Source organism: Gobio gobio (assembly GCF_949357685.1).
Source record: "Gobio gobio genome assembly, chromosome: 19".
Lineage (NCBI taxonomy): Eukaryota > Metazoa > Chordata > Actinopteri > Cypriniformes > Gobionidae > Gobio > Gobio gobio.
The window spans coordinates 22,833,018-22,856,841 of record NC_137112.1 but is presented as its reverse complement, the minus strand read 5'-3'; the positions used below and the strand labels follow the sequence as shown (position 1 = coordinate 22,856,841).

General features: G+C 39.2%; 1 protein-coding gene across 1 annotated transcript in view; it reads left to right on the top strand.

Annotated features, from left to right (window-relative positions):
- efna2b (ephrin-A2b) overlaps nt 1-23,824 on the top strand; it is a 261,482-nt gene that overhangs the window by 198,022 nt on the left and 39,636 nt on the right. Inside the window, exon 2 of the mRNA XM_079845066.1 lies at nt 8,615-8,907. Within this exon, the coding sequence (XP_079701192.1) occupies nt 8,615-8,907 (293 nt within the window). The remainder of the gene's footprint in view (nt 1-8,614; nt 8,908-23,824) is intronic.

Here is a 23,824-nt window from a genome sequence, read left to right as displayed (position 1 = left end):
ATTACAACTTCACTTCTCTGTCTTTCACTGCTCTTAAAAGAACATCAGTCTCCTCGGCTGTGAACCGCTCCTGGCGTGCGCCTGGTAAATACGCCATAATAATAGCAATCCATAATGGAACTTGCGCACCTGCTTTTAAAGGGAATGTTGGATGACGCTCGGATTGGTTTATTCACGTTACGCCCAAACCACACCTATGAATAATGAAGCTACTTCAGACCAACCCATTTTAGATTTGCGCCGGGCGCAAGAGCCATTTATCCCGCCGGGAAAATAGCAACAGCGCCGAGACCCGCCCACAAAGTTACTTGCGCTTCGCGTTTTGACACTTGCGTTTCAGATCGTTAAAATAGGGCCCTCAATCCTGTTCAGTTTTATCATTATTGACGATTTATTTTATTACGATTTATTATTATTACTATATATATATATGAATGAACATTATGACCGGTGAAGGTGAAGTGAATAACACTGACTATCTCTTCATCATGGCACCTGTTAGTGGGTGGGATAGGCAAAAATTGTTTAGGAATGGTTTGTGGAGCACAACGAGTTTGAGGTGCTGACTTGGCCTCTAAATTCCTCAGATCTCAATTCAGTCGAGCATCTGTGGCATGTGCTGAACAAACAAGTCTGAACCATGGAGGCCCCACCTCACAACTTACATGACTTAAAGGATCTGCTGCTAACATCTTGGTGCCAGATACCAGAGCACACCTTCAGGGGTCTAGTGGAGTCCCTGCCTCGACAGGTCAGGGCTGTTTTGGCAGCAAAAGGGGGACCAACACAATATTAGATCATAATGCCTGATCGGTATGTGCATACTATATATGTGTGTGTGTGTCTGTGTGTGTGTGTGTACAGTATACATTTTGTACAATATATGTTTGTAACCTTTTATATAAATAAATATTAACTCTTATGAATTGTGTTGGTAATTATAATTAACTAGGCTGTGGAATGCATTGCCTCCTTCCTTGCGCTGCCTCGACTCAGTGGAACATTTTAAAACACAGTTGAAAACTCTTCTATTTAAAGAGGCTTTCACCTAGACTGTAGGGTGGTTAGGTCTGTCTTTTGTGCATTTCTGTTTATTTTTCTTATCTATTTATTGTTTTTGTTACTTGTTTGATTAGGTACTGTACTGTTGTGAAGCACTTTGTGATTTTTATCTGTGAAATGTGCTATACAAATAAATGTTACTTACTTACTTACTATAATAAACTTAGAAAGTTAGACTTGTGGAGGTACACTGTAATGTCATGTTTAATTCAATGTGTTACTTGCTGTTTCTAATTATTTGTGAAATTGAGCAACTTCTGAGTGAAAAAATGTTTTTTCAGTGTATTGTGTGATGAAGGTACATGTGTGTTTGTTCTTCATTTAAACCTTGTTTTCAAGGTGTGTGTGCCAGAAAATTCCCTTTTAATCTCTCTGATTACTCTCTCGTCTGCCATTACGAGCCAGGAACTACTGCTGCTACTGCACAAACTACTGCTGTTTCTCTCGTTCACACACAGGCCTACAAATGTGTGTTTTTTCCCTACTTCCGAAACCCTGCAGATAGATTGTTGTTTTTTGTTGGATTTTGGAGGAAATAAATAGTTTCTTCACTCTGAAGATTATGTATTTTGGGTGGGAGTGTGTGTGTGTTGTAGGAAGTCTGTGAGTGTGGTGGGTGGTTTGTGGTGTTTTAAGTGTTGTGGCTGTCGAAGGTGGAACGGTGTGCATTGTTTTAGGCAGTGTATGTTTGGAGGGGGGTGGGGGGTGGGTGGATGAGGGATAAAGACGGGATGCAGAGTGGCTTCTCAACAGGCATCTGCAGGTATGAGGAAGTTTCTTTCATTAAATCCCAGAAGCCTCATTACTCTCGCCGTCAGAGCTTGTGGTGACGATGAGATCCAAACGTGCAAATTTAAAATAAATGCCAGACATCCTCAGCTCCTAATAACAGTATTTATCATAAAGTTTGAGAAAAGTTCATTTAAATGAAAAAAAAAAACCCCTCATAAATACAGTGGTGTATCTTAAGACCAATCTATGATTCAAAATCTGATATAAACCTGTAAAGTTTTAGGGTTTTGAAACATTTATAACACATAAAAGTTATAAATATTAAATATTGGTAACATTTTACAATAAGGTTATATTAGTTAACATTAGTTAATGCATTAGTTAGCTTGAAGTAACCATGAACAACACCTCTGTTAATAAAAATACAGCTGTTCATGGTTTGTTCACGTTAGTTCACAGTGCATTAACTAATGTTAATGAGATTTTAATAATGCATTAGTAAATGTTGAAATTAAGATTAACAAAGATAAATAAATGCTTTATAAGTGCAGTTCATATTAGTTCATGTTAACTAATGTAGTTAACTAATGTTAACTACTGAACCTTATATTTTATATTGTTTTTTTGGGATACAAGCATTTTAACAATATATCGCTTATTGGCCAAAATTAGAATATATATTGGTATTATTTATTGGTATCATCCAGTATTAGATGTTTAATTGTGCATGCTAATTTTTACCCTACTTTTACATTTTAGATTATTTTTGTCATTCAAGACTCAATCTCTAAAAGTTAATAATTTAATAAAATATCCAAATGAATATCTATTTTATTATGTTACATTATAAAATTGTGATGCCTATATTTACATGTGGGTTTTATTTTTACTTTATTTAGAAAAGTATAGAATGGTAGTATTGTTTATCAGTAATAATTAAAAAGAATTATAAGTATTAGACAGCATTGTACTAATGGTAGTGACTTTTAGACCCCACTGTATATAAATAAGAATATTTGAATGTTTCAGAATAATTTTGTGTCCTCATCCAGAAGAATTGGATGTTGGAGGCATGGCATTGTTCATGCTACAACATATGCACAGGTGACCCATCTCAGGACATTTCCTGATCCCTCTTCCCTGTTGCTTCTATACTGTTCTGGTTGATTAAAGGCGAAAAGCCCAATTTGGAAATTTAAAAAAAAATAATAATATAAATAAGCACTTCCTACATACAAGGATGTAAGCATGCAGAGTAGCTTAACTAAGGTAGTGAAGCCGCTGTGTGTGTAAACATTGTCCATTAGCAGTCCATTAGAGCTGCAGTACAATGTCAGAGAGCATACCAGCGCAGCTGCTCTGGCTTTTGTTCTGCTCTTGATAATAGAACACAGATTTGTTTGCAGTTATTTCATTTGTCGGGCTGCACTGGTCACTTCTATTTTCTCCCACTGTCTTTCAGTGACTAAAAGGTCTGAGCAAGCTAATGCATAAAAATATAATTAAACAAGGGGGTGTAGTTTCGCTGCAAGGACGGGGCACTTTTATTTAACGATAGCCCAAAGTAAATGGACGGCATGTGAAGAGAAGAAGAGAGAACCTGGAAAATTCCAGTGCCTGGAAAATTACGCACACACAGACCTACTCACCTGAACGTATAATTTTGTGTTATAGAAGGGTTAAAAAGGAGCACAAAACAACTATTACTTTTTCTCTCACACCAGGTACATTTATTTTGTCCTCTGGGGCTTTTCTCTTATTCTTTTTCTTTTTTGTTTGTTTTATTTTTTTCAAGCCCCCCCCCCCCCCCCCCCCCCCCCCACACACACACACACACCACACCACCACCTCCCACCCCAACCTCCCTCTACCTGACAACGTTTGTTTTTAGCCCTGGCTGAACGTCAGCTGGGATAACGTTTGCATAAATGCTGTGATAGAAAAATTGCTCAAGCAGAGTTGGAATAACAGGAGAGATTGCGGGGAGATGTGGAGGGAAGAGGGGGCTACGGAGGTCTCGGCATCTGCCTGACACATAGAACAATAAACATGTTCCACATGGGGAGAAGTAGTCCACAGACCAAGCCCAAGCTGAGCATGTGGAAATGGGTTCCAGACCCAGAGCCGTCGGCACAAAGGGCCATTCTCGTGCACATGCACACAAACACACACTCATGCTAAACTCCGTCCACCCTCCCCCTTGGTTCAACATAATGGCATGAAACTCATGCGGGCCCATCATATAGCCCTGCAGCATGCCGGAGGTGGTGATGCATTTAAAGGAGAATTGAAGTGTGTGAGGCTTGTGCCAGGTTATTAGTTGGCTGTGTTTGCCCTAAACTATTATGGCCAGGTCATTGGTTAATTGCAAAATAAACACACATATTTTCTTTGGCTGCAACTCAACTAAAGGTTCAGGACAGAAACAAAACAACAAGAACTTCTAAATGAGGGCCAAACTCCACAAAAAAATCACAAACTCATAATTTTTGTTTGACCTGGCAGAGCCTGGCAAACTTTAGCATCTGCTCTGTGGCAAGTTGTGGTGAACAATATAATGAATGACTTTGCTTAGATTATAGGGCATTCTAAAGATGAACAGGGTTGTCTCATTTCTCTCTCCTTGCAGACAGTTGGACTGTCTTTATCCAGTTGTACAGAGGTAGACCCCCGCCCGACAGTGGTTGTAGAAATATATAGATGTTTTATTTATAAAACACTCAAAACCACTTTTCCACTTCATTAGTCCAATTCTGAAATTCACAACATTGCTTGAAAGACATTAAAGGCTAAAATAGTCAAAGCGACTCTGTTTGTACAAACCAGGAGCCTCTAAATACCATTATAAATCATGAATTCTGTCTTATCTGATCTGTTTTCTTGGTTTTAACCTCTTCTATTAAAGATTCATCCTACTATGGGCCTAGAAAAAAGGATCTCACAGAGGCAAACATTTACTAAAGGAAGTTCTGAAATCTGGATCTTAGGCTCTCTGCCGGCCAGACACTGCCGTAAATCACAGCACATCAAACCCCTTCTTTAACCGCAACTGCCAGGAAAGTTCACCCAGAGAGTCACCCTCCTTCTAAACACGCCAAACGAGAGTGGTTGGGTCTGATTAATTGATGTCCTGTGGGGATGATAGAGGCTAAAGAATGAACCGAAGGCCCAAAGAGCGCCAAAAATCAAGAGTTGGATTTCTGCACACATACATTTCATCCAGATGGGAATTGCAAGAAACTTAGTACAGGTTTTGCACTTTCTAGGATGTAATATCTTACAGGCCGTACGATATTACATCCTAGAAAGGGCAAAACCTGTGGCACCAATGGCACACATTAGAAATAAATTAAATCTGAAATTCTCTTGCTATTTTATAAGCCATCAATAAAGAAATTAATGGAGAAAAAAAATTCATGAAGAAAAGTTGATCAGCCTTAAAAATAAATATTGCAGAAACAACTGAGACAATTGTTGGCATAATTGTAGGAATAAATTGTAGGCCCACATTATTGAGATGTTGAGGGTCTTTTTCTTCGAAGAAAGTTCTGAGAAAACTTTAGCAAAGGTCCCACTTTGTTCTCCATCCAATCTCACTGTCCTAAAATGAGGATATGTTGTGTGATTTTTTTCTTTCTTTCTTGGCTTTCAAAAACCAAAAAAGGTTATTTTCTGGCATCAGGCAGTAGAACCTTTTTTGGGTTCTAACTGGATTGTTGACATGATAAAAATATCACACTGAGAAAGGGAGACTATACAGCTCATTTAGAGCTGATATGAGATCAGCTGTTGATGTAGCAGTGGAGGAAGAGGAGTTCAGGGAGGTCTGATCAGGACTGTGCTCGGAAGACTTGAGGAGGTAGACCGGTGAATACAGTGTGATTGATGAAGCTCACCTAACTGCATGCATTAGCTCTCTCTAAACATTCTGGGCTCACTTATTGATATTTCCATCTGTCATCTCCCCCCTCCGCCACCCTGTACCCACAAGCCACTGGCTGTAAGGTCATTTTTTATAACAAGATACTTTTGAATCAAAGGGAATGACGTGTTTCCTCAGTGTGTTGGATCATTTGGCCGACTCCTCAGGATTTAATAACATCTGGGAGTGAAAGGGAGGAAGGGGCATTGATATCGATTTGTTAAGGCGTAATGCACCATATGAATCTGAAAGAGATATGCCTGACCCATGGAATGTGTTGTAATGATAACGCACTTTGTATTAAAGGCCCGCTAACACATGTTTTTATGGCAGAGTGATTAAATTTAGAGCTCCGTAAACATCAGGAGGGTCCTATGGCGATGTTCTGCTTCCATTACTCTTCGCTGAGCTCTCGATATCATTTACTGGAAAGCTGTGATTAAAGGCGAACTGACACAAAAACACACATGAAGAAAATAAGACAGAGTACACACATCTCCGCAGAGAATGAAGCATTTCCCTGGCCAGGAAGAGAAATATCGAGGTGCTAGGGTGCTATAAGATGAACATGAGGTTTTTTTTTTTTTTTTTTTTTTTATGTTTTATTGAGCTTGTTGGCTACGAGGCAAACTAGGACAACATCAGTGATGTAGTCCATGTTGCCTTTTATATAAGCACGGGGGTTTAAAGTATTGCTGATGGACAAAGAAAAAAGTGACAAAAAATTAAGAAAGGGATAAAGTCATGCAGTTTTAATGAGGTTGTTCTCTTGACCACAATGATAAGACAAGGAGACATCTGGAGGAGCTTCATGTGCTGCTACAGCTGGTGTTTGGCCTAGCTTGGCCCTTTGACAGTAATTCCAGACCTAGATTAGCTGTCATCTTATGCCAAATCTCACTCCAAACCCCCCGTCTACTGCCCCCTCACCCCCTGGACCTGTCTCTGCCCTCTCTCCCCTGAAAGACCTCTAGACATGTGATGTTCTGATTAATATAGACTACACACACAGCCGACAGTGAAGTTTTTGAATTTTCTTTGTGTTTCATGTTTTGCTCTTTTGGGGGGAGGAGAGTTTATAATTTGTAAAAGTCTTTAGTTCTATTCCAAAACCTGCCTCTGGATCATAAACGCTCCAAATGTAAAGACTTTTCTGAAAGTCAACACTGTTTTTGTGAAGAAGGTTAGTTTAATGAAAAATAAATGGTGGATCAGAGAAATTTTGAAAATAGATATGATTCAATTCTGAATTTAAATACATTTTGATGAAAACTGTTCTAATATGATAAGGAAAAAAATGAAATTCTTGAAAAGAAAACCTTAAGTAGTTAGCATATTCTTTTATTATTTATTAGAAAAAAGAATTTGAACAAAACTGATTCACTGCTTACTAGTATTTGGAAAACATTTTCAATGTAATGTGGTGCAACTAGCATACAGAAACATCAGATAATTTGACCTTTTTACGACAAGGCAAGGTTTGATCAGCCTGTGAAATGTCATGTGGTGTCACTTCCTAAAAACTTAATAAAGGCATATATTTATGAATTAATAATTCATATTTGTGAAAAATACTTTTTGTTTTAAAAAATAGATGATGGTCTATTTAGATGATGGTTATTCCTCATTAAGTTTTTGTAGATGTTGCGTCATTCTTTTTTCATCATCTGTATTTTTTTTTATAAAGCATAAGATATTTCAAATCTGTAATTTACGAGCTTCCATTTTAGTAGGGATGTAGGCAGCGAGGCAGCTCACTAGATTTTGGCACAGACCTTTTGTTTGTAGGCCTTTGTTAACCCAGTGCATTTCTTCATCTCGTGTTTGTTTCACTTTGATATTCTGTTAAATTGGATGAAGCGCCTTGGTGTGGATTCTTGTAGTGTGAACACTTGATTTGAGTTTGCTGGCTTATGTTCTGTAGTGTCTGTAGTGAAGGGGGCTGCTTTGATGGTGTGGAAAATGGAGGATGGAGCAGGTGTGTCAACCACACTGGTGACAAACCATTAGAGTCTCTCGGCTGGAGCTGTTAGATCTTATTCATGTAATCTTCACACTGTGGACAGAAAAAGAGGATTTGAAGAACTCAAGTACACACACACACACACACACACACACACACACACACACACGTTTGTGTTTTGCTGTGTCTGTTTTCTTGTAAGTTGAAAATCAGATATGTAGTTAGCTAAAGCTAGATCCTATCAAAAAAAAATGGGATTAAAGAGCTTCCTTTAAAACATTTTTGTTAAGTCAATATCAGTAAATAAATAAAATAATACCTCACTTTTCAAGCAAAACCATGTTTTTTTTCTGTGTCCACAGAAAAGAGAAAGGCTGAGTAAATTGATGTGAGGATGAGTAAACAATGACAGAATCTTCATATTTGGGTGTACTATCCCTTTAACGTCCAAATGCTTTTGATGTGCACAGTATATCCACACAGTAGTTTGTCTGCACATGAAGTCCCAGTTTCTAGCAAAGTGACTGTTATTTCTGTGTCTTGGGTCGTACCTTCCTGCAGGTGCTCAATTTGTGTCTAAATTGCCCTAGCCAGCAAACTAATTTCAGAAGAGCTGGGTTGAAGCTAAACCATATGAAAACTCTTAATGAAGTGGGTTTCTCTCTCTGAACCCCCGTCAATCTCTGCTCATCCACTTCCGCTTGGTCATTCCAGTCAGTTTGGTCTTTAGCACCAAGTCTTGACCAATCCCATCCTGTTACAGAACATGGAAAATATCTCCAGGATGAGTGACAGGAGCTACTAGCAATTTCTTTTTTTGTCTGATGAAGTATTTTTGTGTTAAAATATGTTATATTCTCAATCTCCGGCCTGTCATTGTGAAAACTTTTGCAATTTTGTAAATTTCAAGTAAGTTGTTTGTGTTTATTTTGCAGATTCTTGCATGGTGAATACACAGTGGAGGTGGCCATCAACGACTATCTAGACATCTACTGTCCACACTACGAGGACCATCTTCCTCAGGAGCGCATGGAACGCTACATCCTTTTCATGGTCAACTATGATGGCTATACCACCTGCAACCACCACATGAAAGGCTTCAAGCGCTGGGAATGCAACCGCCCAATGAGTCCGAACGGACCCCTTAAGTTCTCAGAGAAGTTCCAGCTGTTCACACCTTTCTCTCTGGGCTTTGAGTTTCGCCCAGGGCATGAATACTACTACATCTGTGAGTAACCTTCTCCTTTACAACTCTCAGACTTCAACTTTGAATCCCTCATCAATGTTTTCTTGTGACCAGGTGTCAGTATGGCCCCAGGGTGCAATCATTCACTGAACTGATGGTTCTTGAGTTACAGGAACTGGGGTGTAGAGGGTAAAGGAAGACTTAATAAGGACGCGTAGACTTCACAACAACATCTGATCAATGACATGTGCCACATGGTTCAGTCTGCTGAAACCTGTTATGTGTTCTCTAGAGGCATATGGCAGAAATAACAAATAAACTATGTGCCAGTCAGTCTTTGGTTAATGTTATAAAGATATGGTTTATGGAACCAAATGCAAAGTGTAACAGAAACTTAAAATTACAGGTTACACAAATTTGTTATGCACAATGTTGAATTTGAAGCAAAATGTTGTTTGTAAATGGCAGTAAACAGTGACTCATCTACAGTAGCCGAAACATAAGTCTCTTGAAATCTCCCTGATTTGATATTACAAGAATAACATTCCATTTTCCCCTCCCTCTTAGTTTTTGTGTTGTTATTTCCCTGGTCTTTGTTTCTGAAGGAAGATTCGATGAAGGATTGGGTTTGATGAAGACTGAAGGAATGGGTCTTCACATCAGCAGGAGCCTAAAGGGATAGTTTAACCAAAAAAGAAAACTCTACCATCACCTTCTTGTAATTCCAAACTTTATTTCATAAAAGAGACATTTAGCAGAATTTTGCTGCCACTCTTTTCTATACAATGAAAGTGAATGGGGACCAAGGTTGTTAAGTTACAAAAATGACTAAAAGCACCATAAATATTGTATTTTTATGTAAGAAATACAGTATTGTTATGGCCCTTGGTTACATTCACTTTTATTGTACGCTAAACTTCTCATTTGTGTTCCAAAGAAAGCTGTTTCCTCATCTAAGCATTTAATTTTGGTGTGTCATGGCAGGTGGACCACTCTTTTCCAATGCCAACATTTATTGGAGACATTTATTATAGTAATTTGAATGTCTTGGAGTTTAATCAGAGTCGTTGTGGCAGAAAGTCCTGTTCAACCCCTGAACTCCCCTGGGAGCAGAGTTTGGCAGTGTCCTGATGTCTCCATCTGATAAAAATGTCAATTTGTTGAATGGCATGTGCACTATTAGCTGTGCACTTTGCCACTCTGGGTGAGATCGGTGCAAAACCAGTTACTAAGGCCATCATGCGTAACTGTCCAAATTATGCTGATTGGTCAAATCATATTTAACAGAAGGATCCTGATGGGAGTAATTGCATCTGCAGCTTCTGGGGTGCCATCCATTACCATTTTTCAGATAACAACAGCTAAAAGCCATTAACCTGGAGGGGGAGTTTTTGGCTTGGGATGTGCCTGTATGACAGGCCTGACACCTCGTCCTCCGGAGGCGGCCCGCCCACCGCCTCAAGGTCAGACCTTTGCCTGGCCGGACGAATCAAGTGGGGTTCTGATTTATCCTCTTCTTTCACTCTCACTTGCATGACAGGGAGAATTTGCTGGGGTGCATCTGTCCCTGTTTCACTAATGGTCTTGTGAAAGGTGTCCTTTGGCCTGATAAAAAGGGCTCCCGCTGGGCACAGGCAAAAGGAAAAGGCTCAGGGCAGCACGCTAGATGAATTAATGAGGCAATTTCTCCTCTTTTTTGTTTTTCCCCCCTCTTTTGTACACTTTTTAAGCTTTTTTGTCTCTGTGTGTGTTTATTCTGACTTTTAGAAGAGAGATGGGAGTTTGGGAGAAAGGTTTTACTGTGATAAAAGAATGCAGCTTTTCATCCTAAATGAATGCAGCTCATTAAGTAGAATGGCATGATTTTTACAGCTCACTCTGCTTACAATGTCCCCCATAGCCTTAGAACTGTCTCTGTGCCTTCAGAGATCAACAGTTCACAGGTTTGTTGCTCAGGGGGACACAACTTGTAGCTCTGTTTATGAGTATAACCACCCATTGTCTGCCAGGACACCTGATCCTAAAAGCATACGGAGGGCTCTCTGTGCTTAAAGGGTAACTAAACCCCAGCTCAGAGCTTAACTCCACCCACTGGCAAATTTTGAAAAATGCTGGAAAAGTGGGCAGAGCCCAGCGGAGACAGAGGGGATGAACCGAGGGCGGGGGTAAGCGGAGGGCGTGCACCTGAGACCCGCAGTGACGGATTGATTGACAGCTGTCAGACTCGCGAGTCGCAGAGATGGAGAATGACTGGAGTGACGCCAGCTTTGCAACAGAGCGGTCATTTCTCCTACCTTCACCTGAAGTGGAGGAGGGTGGATTGTCTGTAGACACAAACCCGGAGCCTTATCAATGCGAGCCGCTGGCTCAAACTGCGCTAACTCCCGATGCAGACGATGCTAGTGAAGCAGCCGCGCAAGAGAACTGACCTAATCTATGAACAGTCAAATCCTTACACGGAATGGCACTAAAAATAGATCAGATATCTGATATACATGCAATGTATTTTCATTCAAATTAACTGAATCAGCGCAGCAGCGCAGGACCAGTAAGTTCAGACCTAAAAGCCTATTATAAACAGATTTCCTCAAATAAGTTAGACTATATACGCCAGCACGTTACAGTATTGTTATTCATTACCACGTCCGCGGCAACCACTTGCGTTTCAGGGTTTGAAAGCGTGTCTCATGTATGACAATTATCTGTACACATGACGGGCGGCAATAATATCGCAAGAAAAGCCTGACGTGTACTGACAACTTCATTATTTAACCGTATTTCTTCAATACAATGTTAAAGCAAGTGTCAAGTCAGTTTCATTCATAATGTTTCTACTTCATATTGGAGTGAAGCCGTTCTCATCATGTGATTGGGGGAAACATTTCTGAGGGCGTGGTGAGCTCGTGCCAGGGGCGCGGATAGTGAGCCGTTGGAAGTACCATCCTACGTCACGATGTACCACAACGTCCAATAGGAAAATTCAACTGCAGTAGCCACCGTTCAACCTTAAGAGGGCAGCACTTTGGCGGTTTTACACCATATTTTATAGAATTAAAACACTTTATACTCAAATGTCAAAACATTTACTCGAATCAATGAACAGCATTAATAAAGCCACAGTATTACAGATCATTAACTAAAAAAAGTTGGTTTAGGGTTTAGTTACCCTTTAAGTGAGTAGTATTATCTTTTACTATGTAACAAAAAGATTATGATAATGCTTATAGCGCTAAATAGTGCTTTTATCAGCACAAGTAAAACATGCATGGTCTTAACCCTCTTGAGTCGGCCGTCGCGCCAGCGTGATTGGCTTGCTTTTTTTCTTATAAGTGAGTCTTATCAGACACTCAAATAACTCTGTCGTTTTTTATTATTGAGGCAAGTGTTATACATCATTATAATCTGTTAAGTTTCTATTTTTTTGTGTACAGTCACAATAAAAACAAATAGTTGTGCTTTTTGCAAATTAAAAAAATCAAACATGATGCGCGATCAGCAGCCTCTCTGTCAAAGACGTTCATTCAGATAGTCTTCAGAAAATGATCTCTAGCTTAGTGAATACTTGTCTCACAAACATGAGACATATGTCTAAAGAAACGCTGAAATGTCAGGTTTTAAACACTGTAAACCAAATCAAAAACAAATATTCTGTGTTTATGTAATCTGGTTGAAAGCAGAGAGATGTTAGTCATTCCTGAGCCGCTCATTATACACTAATGCGACCGCTCTATTGAGATTCAAATACTGAGGCTCCGGAGACGACGCCCACACACACATTATCTGTGCTGCATTCCTAATTCAGCTACATCGTTTTGAGACGCATTTAATAATCCTGGAATAATTCTCCATGACAAGCTGTTCATTTCTGAAAGAAACGATCCACCTCTGTGTGTAAGTAGGCAAAGTTTACTCTGTAAGCATCTGTGAATATTAAACGCAAAAACCTATGCGAGGAGGCACTGAAGCTTTCTTTGTTTAAATTAGTCAGATGTAAGTAATTACCTTGACAAACTATACATCATTTAAAAGATCTAAGACTCAAGCTTCCATTTTTGACCTCTGTTTTATTCTCAAAGTCATATAGTTACCGTAATTTGTTAATATGTGTCAGGAGTTATGAATATGAAAACCGCGTCAGTACCTTTGATTGTCATATGAGCGTCAGCTGATGTCATTCATAAAAAAGTCCTCTATTCTCCTCATGAAGACTTACGACAAAACAACATCCCTCAGGGCTTTAAGTTCAAAAGTGTGCAGATGAGGAGAAATATTGATAGATTCTCATATGTCTGTGTCAAATTTCTATACAGAGAAGTGTTATTTCAATCTGTTGTGTTTTCAGTTCATACTGGCAGCCGGAGGGCGCTCCGTGCACATGTAGTCCATATATAGCACGCATGAAGAAGATACCATGTGACATTGACATAAACAGCTTCCAGAAATCGCTGTAACATGCAGATAGACACGTTTGAAGATAATAAACACACAATCGCGACAATATATGGCGTATCTGTGTTATTTATACCATGTTGGCTTGGCTATTTATAACATTTGACTTGTGATATAAAGTAAGTTTGGAGTAAAAACATGGTTTTAATCTCATTAATTGTTGTGTTTCAATAAATTGGTGTAATAAATCATAAATTATGGTTTAATAAATCATAAATTGTTGTGGCAGATAATATAGATTGTTTTAAGTTATCTGGTCTACCTTTATGAAGCAACTCTGCACTGTGCCCAAGCAGAATTTCCCCTTGGGGACAATAAAGTTAACTAACTAACTAACTAACTAACTAACTAACTAACTAACTAACTAACTAACTAACTAACTAACTAACTAACTAACTAACTAAGCAAAAACTCACTTCATTTTGATTTCCCCCTCAGCAATTTTTACTTATCTAGTCAATTAATCTTGATTTAAACATTTTCAATATTTGGACTGGAAACAAAAAAAAAATACCAAATAAGAAGAGCCTTTTTTGCAGTGTAGTCAAATCTTTTGATGATTTAAAATATAATAGGCCTTTGTTGACTATATTAAAATAAAATAAACTACAAAAAATATATATTTCCTTTGCTCTGTTGCTCTCTGTCGCATAGGCCTACCTGAATCTCATTCATTATGCAGCTCATTAATGCGGGCTATTAGCTATATAGTCTTTTGTTATCTCAGGTGCTATCTCATCATTATTCATTAGATATCACGCCTCCTCGCATACTGGCTTTGTGAAGAGAAACTGTCTTACAAATTTTAAATCAGTGTATTGTTTTATGTGAATGAGTAGGCTCAATGATTCTCACATCAGTATAAAGAAAAAAATCTATGGAAATACAAGATGGAGTCAAAAGTCTTGTGAACACATATCTATTGTGTGTTTTGAGACCTTCATTTTAATTTTTGTTTTTTAAAAAACCGTGCATAAACATTTTTCTCTCAAAAATACAAGCATGTACATACATGTTGCTCACATATTATGGTTGCCCAGATTGTGCGGCATATAGTGTAATTACACTATTCAAGTCAAGTCAAGTCAAGTCAAGTCAACTTTATTTATATAGCACTTTTAACAATGTAGATTGTTTCAAAGCAGCTTTACAGTGTTAAACAGGAAAATAATGCAGCATAATTTTATTCAGCTGTATAGCCATTCTGGAAAAAATGCTGATGTCATCAGTTCATTTCAATTATCATACACAGTGTGGGCTTTAGATCAATAATTAGATCAGTAATTTAGTTTAAATGGTTAATTTAGTTAATTAATTAGATTTATTTCGATGTTTAGTTGAAACATTTAGTGTCCCCAACTGAGCACGCCAAGCCAGAGGCAACAGTGGCAAGGAAACCAAAACCCCATTAGGTGACCTAATGGAGAAAAATAAACCTTGGGAGAAACCAGGCTCAGTCGGGGTGCCAGTTCTCCTCTGGCCAATTAACAAACAGCGTATTATTATTATTATTATTATTATTATTATTATTATTATTATTATTATTATTATTGTTATTATTCTGGCAGTTTTACAGCTCAGAGGTCATAATAGATCGGAATATACGAGCGACCGGGGGCAACATGCTGGAGACGGGTTTATTGAGGATGATGTTGATTAAATAATTATTAAAGCGCAATATTCGAATGATCGGAGGCAACACGCCGGAGACGGGTTTATTGAGATGCCGTGTCGATGAGGCAGTTGCAGGGGGAGTCTAATCACGGTCTCTGCAGACACTTTGGGGTCCTGTGTTGGTCTTCTCTGGGCGCAGGTCCACCATCTGAACTGGATACGGCCCGGATCCAGCTGACTTCAGTAAACCTCGGGATAAAACAGAGAGACTATCATTAGCGTAGATGCCATTCTTCTGATGATGTAACGAGTACATCAGGTGTTATGGGAAGTGTTCCCGGTTCCGGCTGACCTAGTTAATGCAGCCTAACAATCATTTCATTGAAAAAGTGTTTTATGTGTATGCCACAGTAAAGAGATGTGTTTTTAGTCTAGTTTTAAACTGACAGAGTGTGTCTGCTTCCCGAACAATGTTAGGAAGACTGTTCCAGAGTTTCGGAGCTAAATAGGAAAAGGATCGACCGCCTGCAGTTGATTTGGATATTCTCGGTATTATCAACTGGCCAGAATTTTGAGACTGCAGTAGACGTGATGGAGTATAATATGTTAAGAGCTCGCTCAAGTATTGGGGAGCTAAACCATTTAGTGCTTTGTAAGTAATAAGCAAGATTTTAAAATGTATGTTTTAAAAAACTTTTGCCATTAATGTGTTTATAAGTAACTGAAAAAAACACAAATGTAAGAGGATGTCAAAACGTCTAAAGGGCCCCAAAAGAGCTCAGACTCCAGACGGTTAAAGATATAGCTCATCTAAAGATGAAAATGTTCCAAACCCAACTTGATAACATGAGAAAATATTATCACGAATATGTACCAAAACATGATTTTAAAAATCTGAATTTGCCAACAATTTGCAGAAATGTAAAACTAGGGCTGTAATGATTTGACCAAAAATAAAAATCTCGAATAATTGGACATTTTACCTCGATTACGATTAATGAACGATTATTTTGCTCTTTTTTTTTTGCTTTCCTTTTTTTGCCCTCATAGTTCACTGATACGGTTTGTACTGTAAATATTTTTGAAGTATATACTATTGAATATGTACTATTGAAGTACTATTGATTGGATATTTTTTTTCTAATGAAAAAGTGCATTTCTTTGTGATTTTAAAATACCTGAAGGAAACGGTTCACTTTCAGCAGTTATTGTTTATGGGGCAGATTTCTGTTTGTTGTACATCAGATACAGATAAATTAGCACATAGGCCTACATTACATTTATTTGAATGCATTAATGAGAGAATGATTGTGTGTGTGTGAATTTCATACCATCTCTATTAATTACGAAGCTGTGGTTTGTACTTAATTTAAAGGTCTTAAAATCTATGCTATAACGGTTGAGTTTCTAAGCTACTTTAGTGATACATCACAGGACAGCATTGACAATGAGTTTCTGCGCTCCTCTCTGCGCGCAATCTTCACGCGATGTGCAAGCTACTGTCTGTGAGTGTTCGTGTGTCACAGTATATCAGGCATTAGTTCAACATAACACACATCTGATGGTCTAAAATCGCTTCAATATTCAAACTGGCAGCCTTAAAACACATACAAATGACAAAGCTTTGTGAGGACGCAAGTGAAAGTTATCTGGCTTCAGGGTGCGTGCGTTTTCAGAGACATGACATGGCTCAGCTCGGCTCTCTGTCTCACAGAAAAAAGCTCATGAGCACTGAAAGGAGAAGTTTTCCATAACGTTGTTCTTGAATAGTGCACAATCGCTTTAAATGTGAACTATGTAAGATTTTTGCTGTAAAATATCCAAAAACCACTTGGCCAGTGTTATATATTTTGTTCAGTTGAGTACTTAGAATATCCCAAATGTTTCCAACTATTTGTAAATCGTGAGAAATTGCTATTTTAACCAAGGAACCGGGACCTATGAGCTATGCGTTTTAGGGAGTCGCCTGTCGATTGCGTCATATCTGTGTTACCCTCGGTTTCCGGTTTTATTTAGAAGAAATTCTGTGTCATAATAAAAGTCCCGCTGGCGACTATGCCATAATAACAGTCCCGCTCTTCAATGCCTCCTGCGGCCTTGCTCAGCTCCACAACACTCAGTCCTGCTCTGCTTCATACTACAGTAATGTTAATAATCGCATCCATGAACATGATTTCTGCCCGAGTCCTATCCTGACTCTTTTCCACCGGCTGTGAGGTGAAGACCACATGTCCCAAGATTCTGCGCTCAAACATGGCGTCATCATACTACGCCTTTGTTTTGAACAGGCGACCTCTAGTGGACAGAAAAGTTACATAGTGTAGCTTTAATGTTCAAACTGGCAAGCCTTTAAACTCATTTAATTGACAAACTTCGTGAGGATGCAAGTGAAGTTCTGGCTGATCTGGGTGATCTGGCTTCGGGGGTTGCGCCGTCTGTGTGCGTGTATCAGCGCATATAAGAACAACGATTAACTGACCTGTATAAACTGTGTAAAACATCCAATTACCATAGTATTTCTGAGCATCTATAAACAAAGATAATTGCTCCTGCATCTTTCCGTGTGCCTGCAAACTGCACTTGATGTGACTGACGGGGCGGAGCCACGTGAAAACCGAAATAACCGACATGGGAAAATTACGTCAGTTAGAGGTTCTAAATTTCGGTTTCGATTAGTTTTCGCTTAATCGTCCAGCCCTATGTAAAATAGTTATTGATTGTCATGAGGTCCAGACCTTTTTCACTTCCTTCATTAGAAAACAGACAAAAACAAAACAATTTAAGAATATTCATTCTGCTCTTTTGCATACAATGATGGTGAACGGAGGATGATGTCAAGCTCCAAAAGGGACAACAAAAAGCAACATTAAGTATAAATCTCATTCACATTCAAATATGGCACATCAAGACATCACATTAAAACAGGTTTAAATGCCATTGGTTCTTACATGTCTTGTACCCTAACACATCAATGATTGTTTGATCATGAAGTGAAAATGAGATTTGATAGCAGTGGCAGAAATAAATGAGGACACAAATTTAGGTAGGCATTTTCCTCACACAAAGCTATGGTATGACTTTATAGGACGTGGAACATAGTGCACAGGTAATATGTGCTACATTTATGGTACTTAAATGGTGCTTTCTATTTATTTTTGGAGATTGATAGTTGATACTTTGGGGAAAAAAATCCACTGTAGAAAAATAAAAAGGTTTGGAAAAACATGAAGGTGAGTAAATAATGACAGTATTTTCACTTTTGAGTGAACGATTCCTTCAAAGTTAGCGTGATTCATAAATGTGCCGATATAGTCTCACGGTCTACTAGTCCGACCCAACGCCGGCACAGAGTGTCTCAAATGAGAATCGCTTCAAATATCAAGGCTGTCCAGGAATCTGACGTGGTGGGCGTCACAGGATTGTTACCAAACCAGCAGGGCGTCCCAGACCTTCCTTCCAACCATGGGACATTTTCACCCCAGTTGCGAGGGGAAAACGGAGATAGAAGAGGGTCAATCAAAGAAAAAAAGAATGGAAAGAAAGAACCCAGGGTTCAAAGTTTGCGCTCGAGGCTGGGTGTTTCTTATGTCTGTCCTGAGCTGTTTTTAATGCAGTCCGCCCTGTCGCTTGGTGCGAGACCCGCTATTATGCACCTTTTGTTCAAGACAGCGGCCTGGGCTGAGAAGTACTTAGTCTGGCTATTCATCAGATGAGGCCGTCTCAACCTCCAGAGTAGTGTTTGGCTACTATCAATATTGTTGCTGTCATGGCCCCTGGGGTTATGAGGCAAAGGGGTCTGCCACAGGGGTAAGGGTGTGTGTGTGTGTGGGGGGGTACCAAGCTAAGCCTACCAAGGCTTAGTTTGGTATCCCACAACAATAGAGGATGTCCATCACCTTTGGGTCAACCCCGCCTCGACCCACCAGAGAGGGTGACTGAGTGAATGGCAACTGTGACATTCTCACAGGCCTGTGTGCTTGAATACGGCAAATGGGAATTTCAGAGACTCCCAGAGTACACGCATGCACGCACACACGCACGCACACACACACACACACACACACACACACACACACACACGCACGCACGCACGCACGCACGCACGCACGCACGCACGCACGCACGCACGCACGCACGCACGCACGCACGCACACACACACACACACACACACACACACACACTATGCCATACTATACCTACCGATAGCCCTCTGTTCATACAAACACACTTTCAAAAATCTCTTTTGTTATTACCTTTCTTCATGTGTCCATAATCACAGCATCCGTTAATTGTGTGTTTATTTAGGCTCAAAATTTCCTTTCACCCAAATACATTAAATGGTGAAATGTGACATTTTTTTACATTAAAATATTAAAATGCAGAGTAGCCATAATTACACTATTTGTTTACTGAAAACACTGTGTCTCTGAGGCACTTTCAAAACATTTCCAACCAGCCTGACATAGTAACAGTGGCTCATGCAATGGTGTGAGTTTGGGGCAGGACTACCTGGGGCAGGAGTTCTTGTTTTCCTGACCAATAAAAGATGGGGTAGGATTGTTTGGAACATCTTTTTAATTAATAGTTAAGTTTCAGATGATGATGTAATCACCATATTAATTTTCCATTGTATTTACATGGAAATTCAAGATATTTAAAAGAATACCTTAGTACTAACATTGTACGGGGAAAAAATGAAAACATGAAAGTGCATCGTTGTGGTACTTTTTACAGTCTTTAAAGTATATTAAAAATGCTGTATAGAAGAATTGTCTTAATAACAGAATGATGCATGTTGTTCACTAAAGTAAAATGTAACCTCAGATTTTGATATTGTATTTTTTTGACGGCATGAGGACACCATGTGCCAATTTTATGTCCACACACTTAAGAACACCTGTTAGAGCAGAATTCACCAAAAAGAAGCTTTTTGTGCAGAACACATCAGCTCTCCATTAGCTGAGCCACTGAGTGATTTGTGGTAATTGCTAAAATAATTTTTATGTATCTGAAGAGCAAGCTGAAAACTGTGTCATGGCAAAATTGTGATTTGTTTTCCATTTGCAATCTTAAAAAATTAGCCAAAAATCCATTTGTGTGCTTTTCAAGGAGATGAAGGGAAATTAGTGCCAGAATGAAGTTAGACTTTCAATAGAGAACAGACTCTAAGTGCTTTTTCTTAGCCATGTATAGTGTGTGTGAGGGTAAGAGAAGGAGAGACTCACATGGCAGAGTAATGGAAATGTGTTCATTGCTCTCCAGGCAAATGTTGTGTCTGGGTCAGAGAGTACAACAGCTCCTGGTTGCCATGGTGTCAGTGGACATGGCCTTACCAACAAGACTGAATCTCACATGTTTTTATTGTCAGAGGACCACATGGTCTATGTCTATGTCAAACAAACAAAAATGACTACTGTCAAATAAAGATAAAGAAAATAATAAGAACAAATAATTTAAATACAAGCAGCAGCACAAATAAATACTATTGAGCAAAGATACTAATAAAATAAACAATGCTTTTCAGGTTTTTCAGGTACCAGTGATGCGCGGGTTGATCCAAAATGAGCGGGTGCCTGCGGTCACCCGCGGTTACCCGCGGTAACGAGTCATCCAAAATAATTTTTAATGATATTCGGGTCGCGGTCGGTCGGGTCATCCTTATTTTCCTTTTGAATGTTGAGCGTTATTAACTTTTTAATAAATACTGACGCGGGACAAAATGCCCGCTTTCCCAACACGTTGAACTGAGCAATGCCATTGTGCCATTTTAATAGGCTACTTTTAAACGCATATAGCTCAGAAAAGTCAGTTTTATGTATTTTCTGAGAGGGGGCGGGATTTTTGTTGTCAGGGGAGAGACGCACACATCGATTAGACTGGATAAACACATGCAGCATCTTAATTGTTAAGAAAATGAAACAAAATAAATGAATAAATCAATCCATTAGGAGCGCAAACTGTTCTTTTTCTGAATGCTGTATGATATAGTCTATGTAATAAACATGTAATTTAGTTGAAGCTTCTATTCAAAAGCAACTACATCACTCAGCTGGCATAAGAAAGTGAAAACTAGCTCTTAAGGGCTTTCTCGCAGTTGACCTGCTGATGACCTTCAAGCCGGGTCGAAACATAAACATCGTGTTCATCAATAGTATGCATCTAGACAGCTGAAATGGAAAATGATGGGCCGCCTCAAGAACTGCCTGCTCTCGCCGCTGCACCTCTGAGCGCACCACGTCAGGGCCTGAAACATTTTCTCAATGGCCCAATGAGCTACGGTGAGCATTTATTACTTTAAAAAAATGCGGGTCAGGAAGCGGGTCGGGTACAATATTTTCTTCTTTTTTTTTGCGGTCCGAGTTGCGGGCGGGTTAGTTGAAAACGTCGGTCGGGTGCGGGTTGTTTATACATTGACCCGCGCATCACTGTCAGGTACGTCTAACATTAGTTTTCAGGTACAGAAATCAAATGTAAAATAACATTGCATATTTGACTGTATAAATTAAACATTAATCCTATTAAATTTACAAAATCTATTCAATCAAGAGCAGTGAGTGATGTCCTTTACTTTTGTTGTTTGACATTAAACAGACAGCAGTAAAGGCTACTTCCCCTTTAAGACCTAATAAAACTGCCCCTTTTAGACCTAATAATACTGCCCCTTTAAGACCTAATCGTGGACCTAATGCTCGGATATGCGTCGTTTTAAGGCATATACAGACTGAAGCTGTGTCCCAAAGTGAAGGGTGCGCACTTCGAAGGCCGTGCACTTCGAAGGCCAGACCAGGCCACGCCTTAGAAGTGCATGAAGTGCATGAAGTGCATGAAGGGCGAACCGAGGGACAGGGTTGCCAGGTCTGCACAACAAAACCCCTCCAATTGCTAATCAAAAGTAGCGGAATCACGGCCAAAATGGGCCAGCATATGCCAAAACGCGGGGGGCGCCCAGTATAAATATTGCTAAAGTAAAGACAACTTACACCTGTGGACTATAGGCTACAAACAAAACAAACCACATCAACAGTAAATGCCTCCCAATTCCAGACTTGGCAACACTGAACCGAGCGTCGTTGAATGGGCTGTAGCAGGTGTGTGACAACTGACAGCGGACGTTTGTGAGGAGATTTTAAATAGAGAAATGGAGCAGAATTTATTTATTTATTTTTTGCTTTTTATAAGTTTTATTGGATTTTGACATGCTTTAAAGCCTGCGATGATGGGAGACCGGACCATAAGCACGTAAATCTGTGTATGGTTAAATATTTAATCGTTAAGTTGCAACTATTGTTTATTTATTATGTTAAATGTAACTGTTACAATATATTTTAAACATTTATATATTAACGTCCAAGTCTTTATTTAAGTAGCCAACTTATTTTATTTTTATTCAACTCACATCATCTCAGATGCAATGTAGCTATACTTTTTATGACATGCCAGCCGTCGACCGATTCAGCCCCGCAAACCTGCGGACAGTGGAAATATGCGCTCATCCCAGAAGAGGACGATGTCCCGCTGGCACAGGCCTTACCAGGGTTTCTATTGTGCATTACCATCCCAGTCCAGCTCCTGCAGCGTCGCCCGCTCAGCTCAATGAAAGTGTAGAAATGTGTTCTTCTGTTTCAGCTGTTAATTTAAATTTCTGTTGTTTCTGATGTTTATTGTAGGCCTCTGAAAAGTTAAAAAAACGATTAGATAAAAATAGGTAAAAAGTACTTTAAGTAATGTATAGACCAATTTATTTTCATTTCCATTTTAATTTACATGACAAGAAAATATAATGAACATATGAATTTCTACAAATTATAACTTGCATTACAAAAATAAACAGAATGTACAAAACAACCTCTCTTTTATTTAGCCTACACATTTCAAGTTAACGAAAATTAACAATAGACAGCAATTACTTGGTTTCATTTACAAATAACTTGCATAAAATAAAATAATAATAATATAGAGAAATTGTTCTGTGCATCCCGGCCACGACTTTAAATTCAGCCTTTGGAAGTATAATGGACGTCGTCAGTGAGCGACATTCATTCATTTATTCATATTAAATACTTTATTTTGCAGTAATGTCAGCAGTTTTCGTTTATTTGCATTTTGACTTATAGTTTTGAGTGACAGATGTCGTATTTGATTTAGCCTATTTTTGTCTGTGACATATTTTAGGTGTTGACAGTATGCTTAGGCCTATAAGAAAAAATAAATAAATTGCTTGGCCAACATAGCCTTACTTCTGTTATCCCCAGTCTCTCTCTCTTTCTGTAGAGGACATTTAAAACAGAGATTCTGGAAACAAAATCTAAATTTAGCTGGATCGGTCGGGAATAAAATAATTTATAGCGCGTGAGCACGGAGTGAATTTGAAGCGCGAGCAGGAGGGTGCGGGACGAAAAAACAGCCCCACGCAGATCTAATTTAAAGAAAGTGCAGAAATAAGAGATAAAAGAAAAAAAGAGCAAAAAAGGAGAGAATGGACTGATTCCTCTTCTTGAGAGAATGGTTGAGAAATAAATAACACTTAAGCTAGTTAAAATTGGGAAATTATCTTGCCAGGTTGCTCTACCACAAATGCACTAAACGTTTTGTTTACTTCAAGTTCAAGCGGTTGCGCCAGGCTACACTTGAGTTACCGACCGCTACCGTCTTTCACTGGGAAATTTAAACCCGCCGCGGGAATGCGGACCAGTCAAATCCTGTAATCACCAGTGTGCTATGAATTCTGGGATAGGGTAGGCTGCGAAGTTGTGGTAAGGTTCCATCTGCTGTACCCTTCCTTTGCCTGAGAAACGGAGGGCGCATTTTGAGTCGCTTTCGACTTGCGGCAGCCTTCGTCGCGCTGCTGTGACGCAATCGCACTTCAAATGTGGCCTTCGGAAGTGCAGCTTTCAC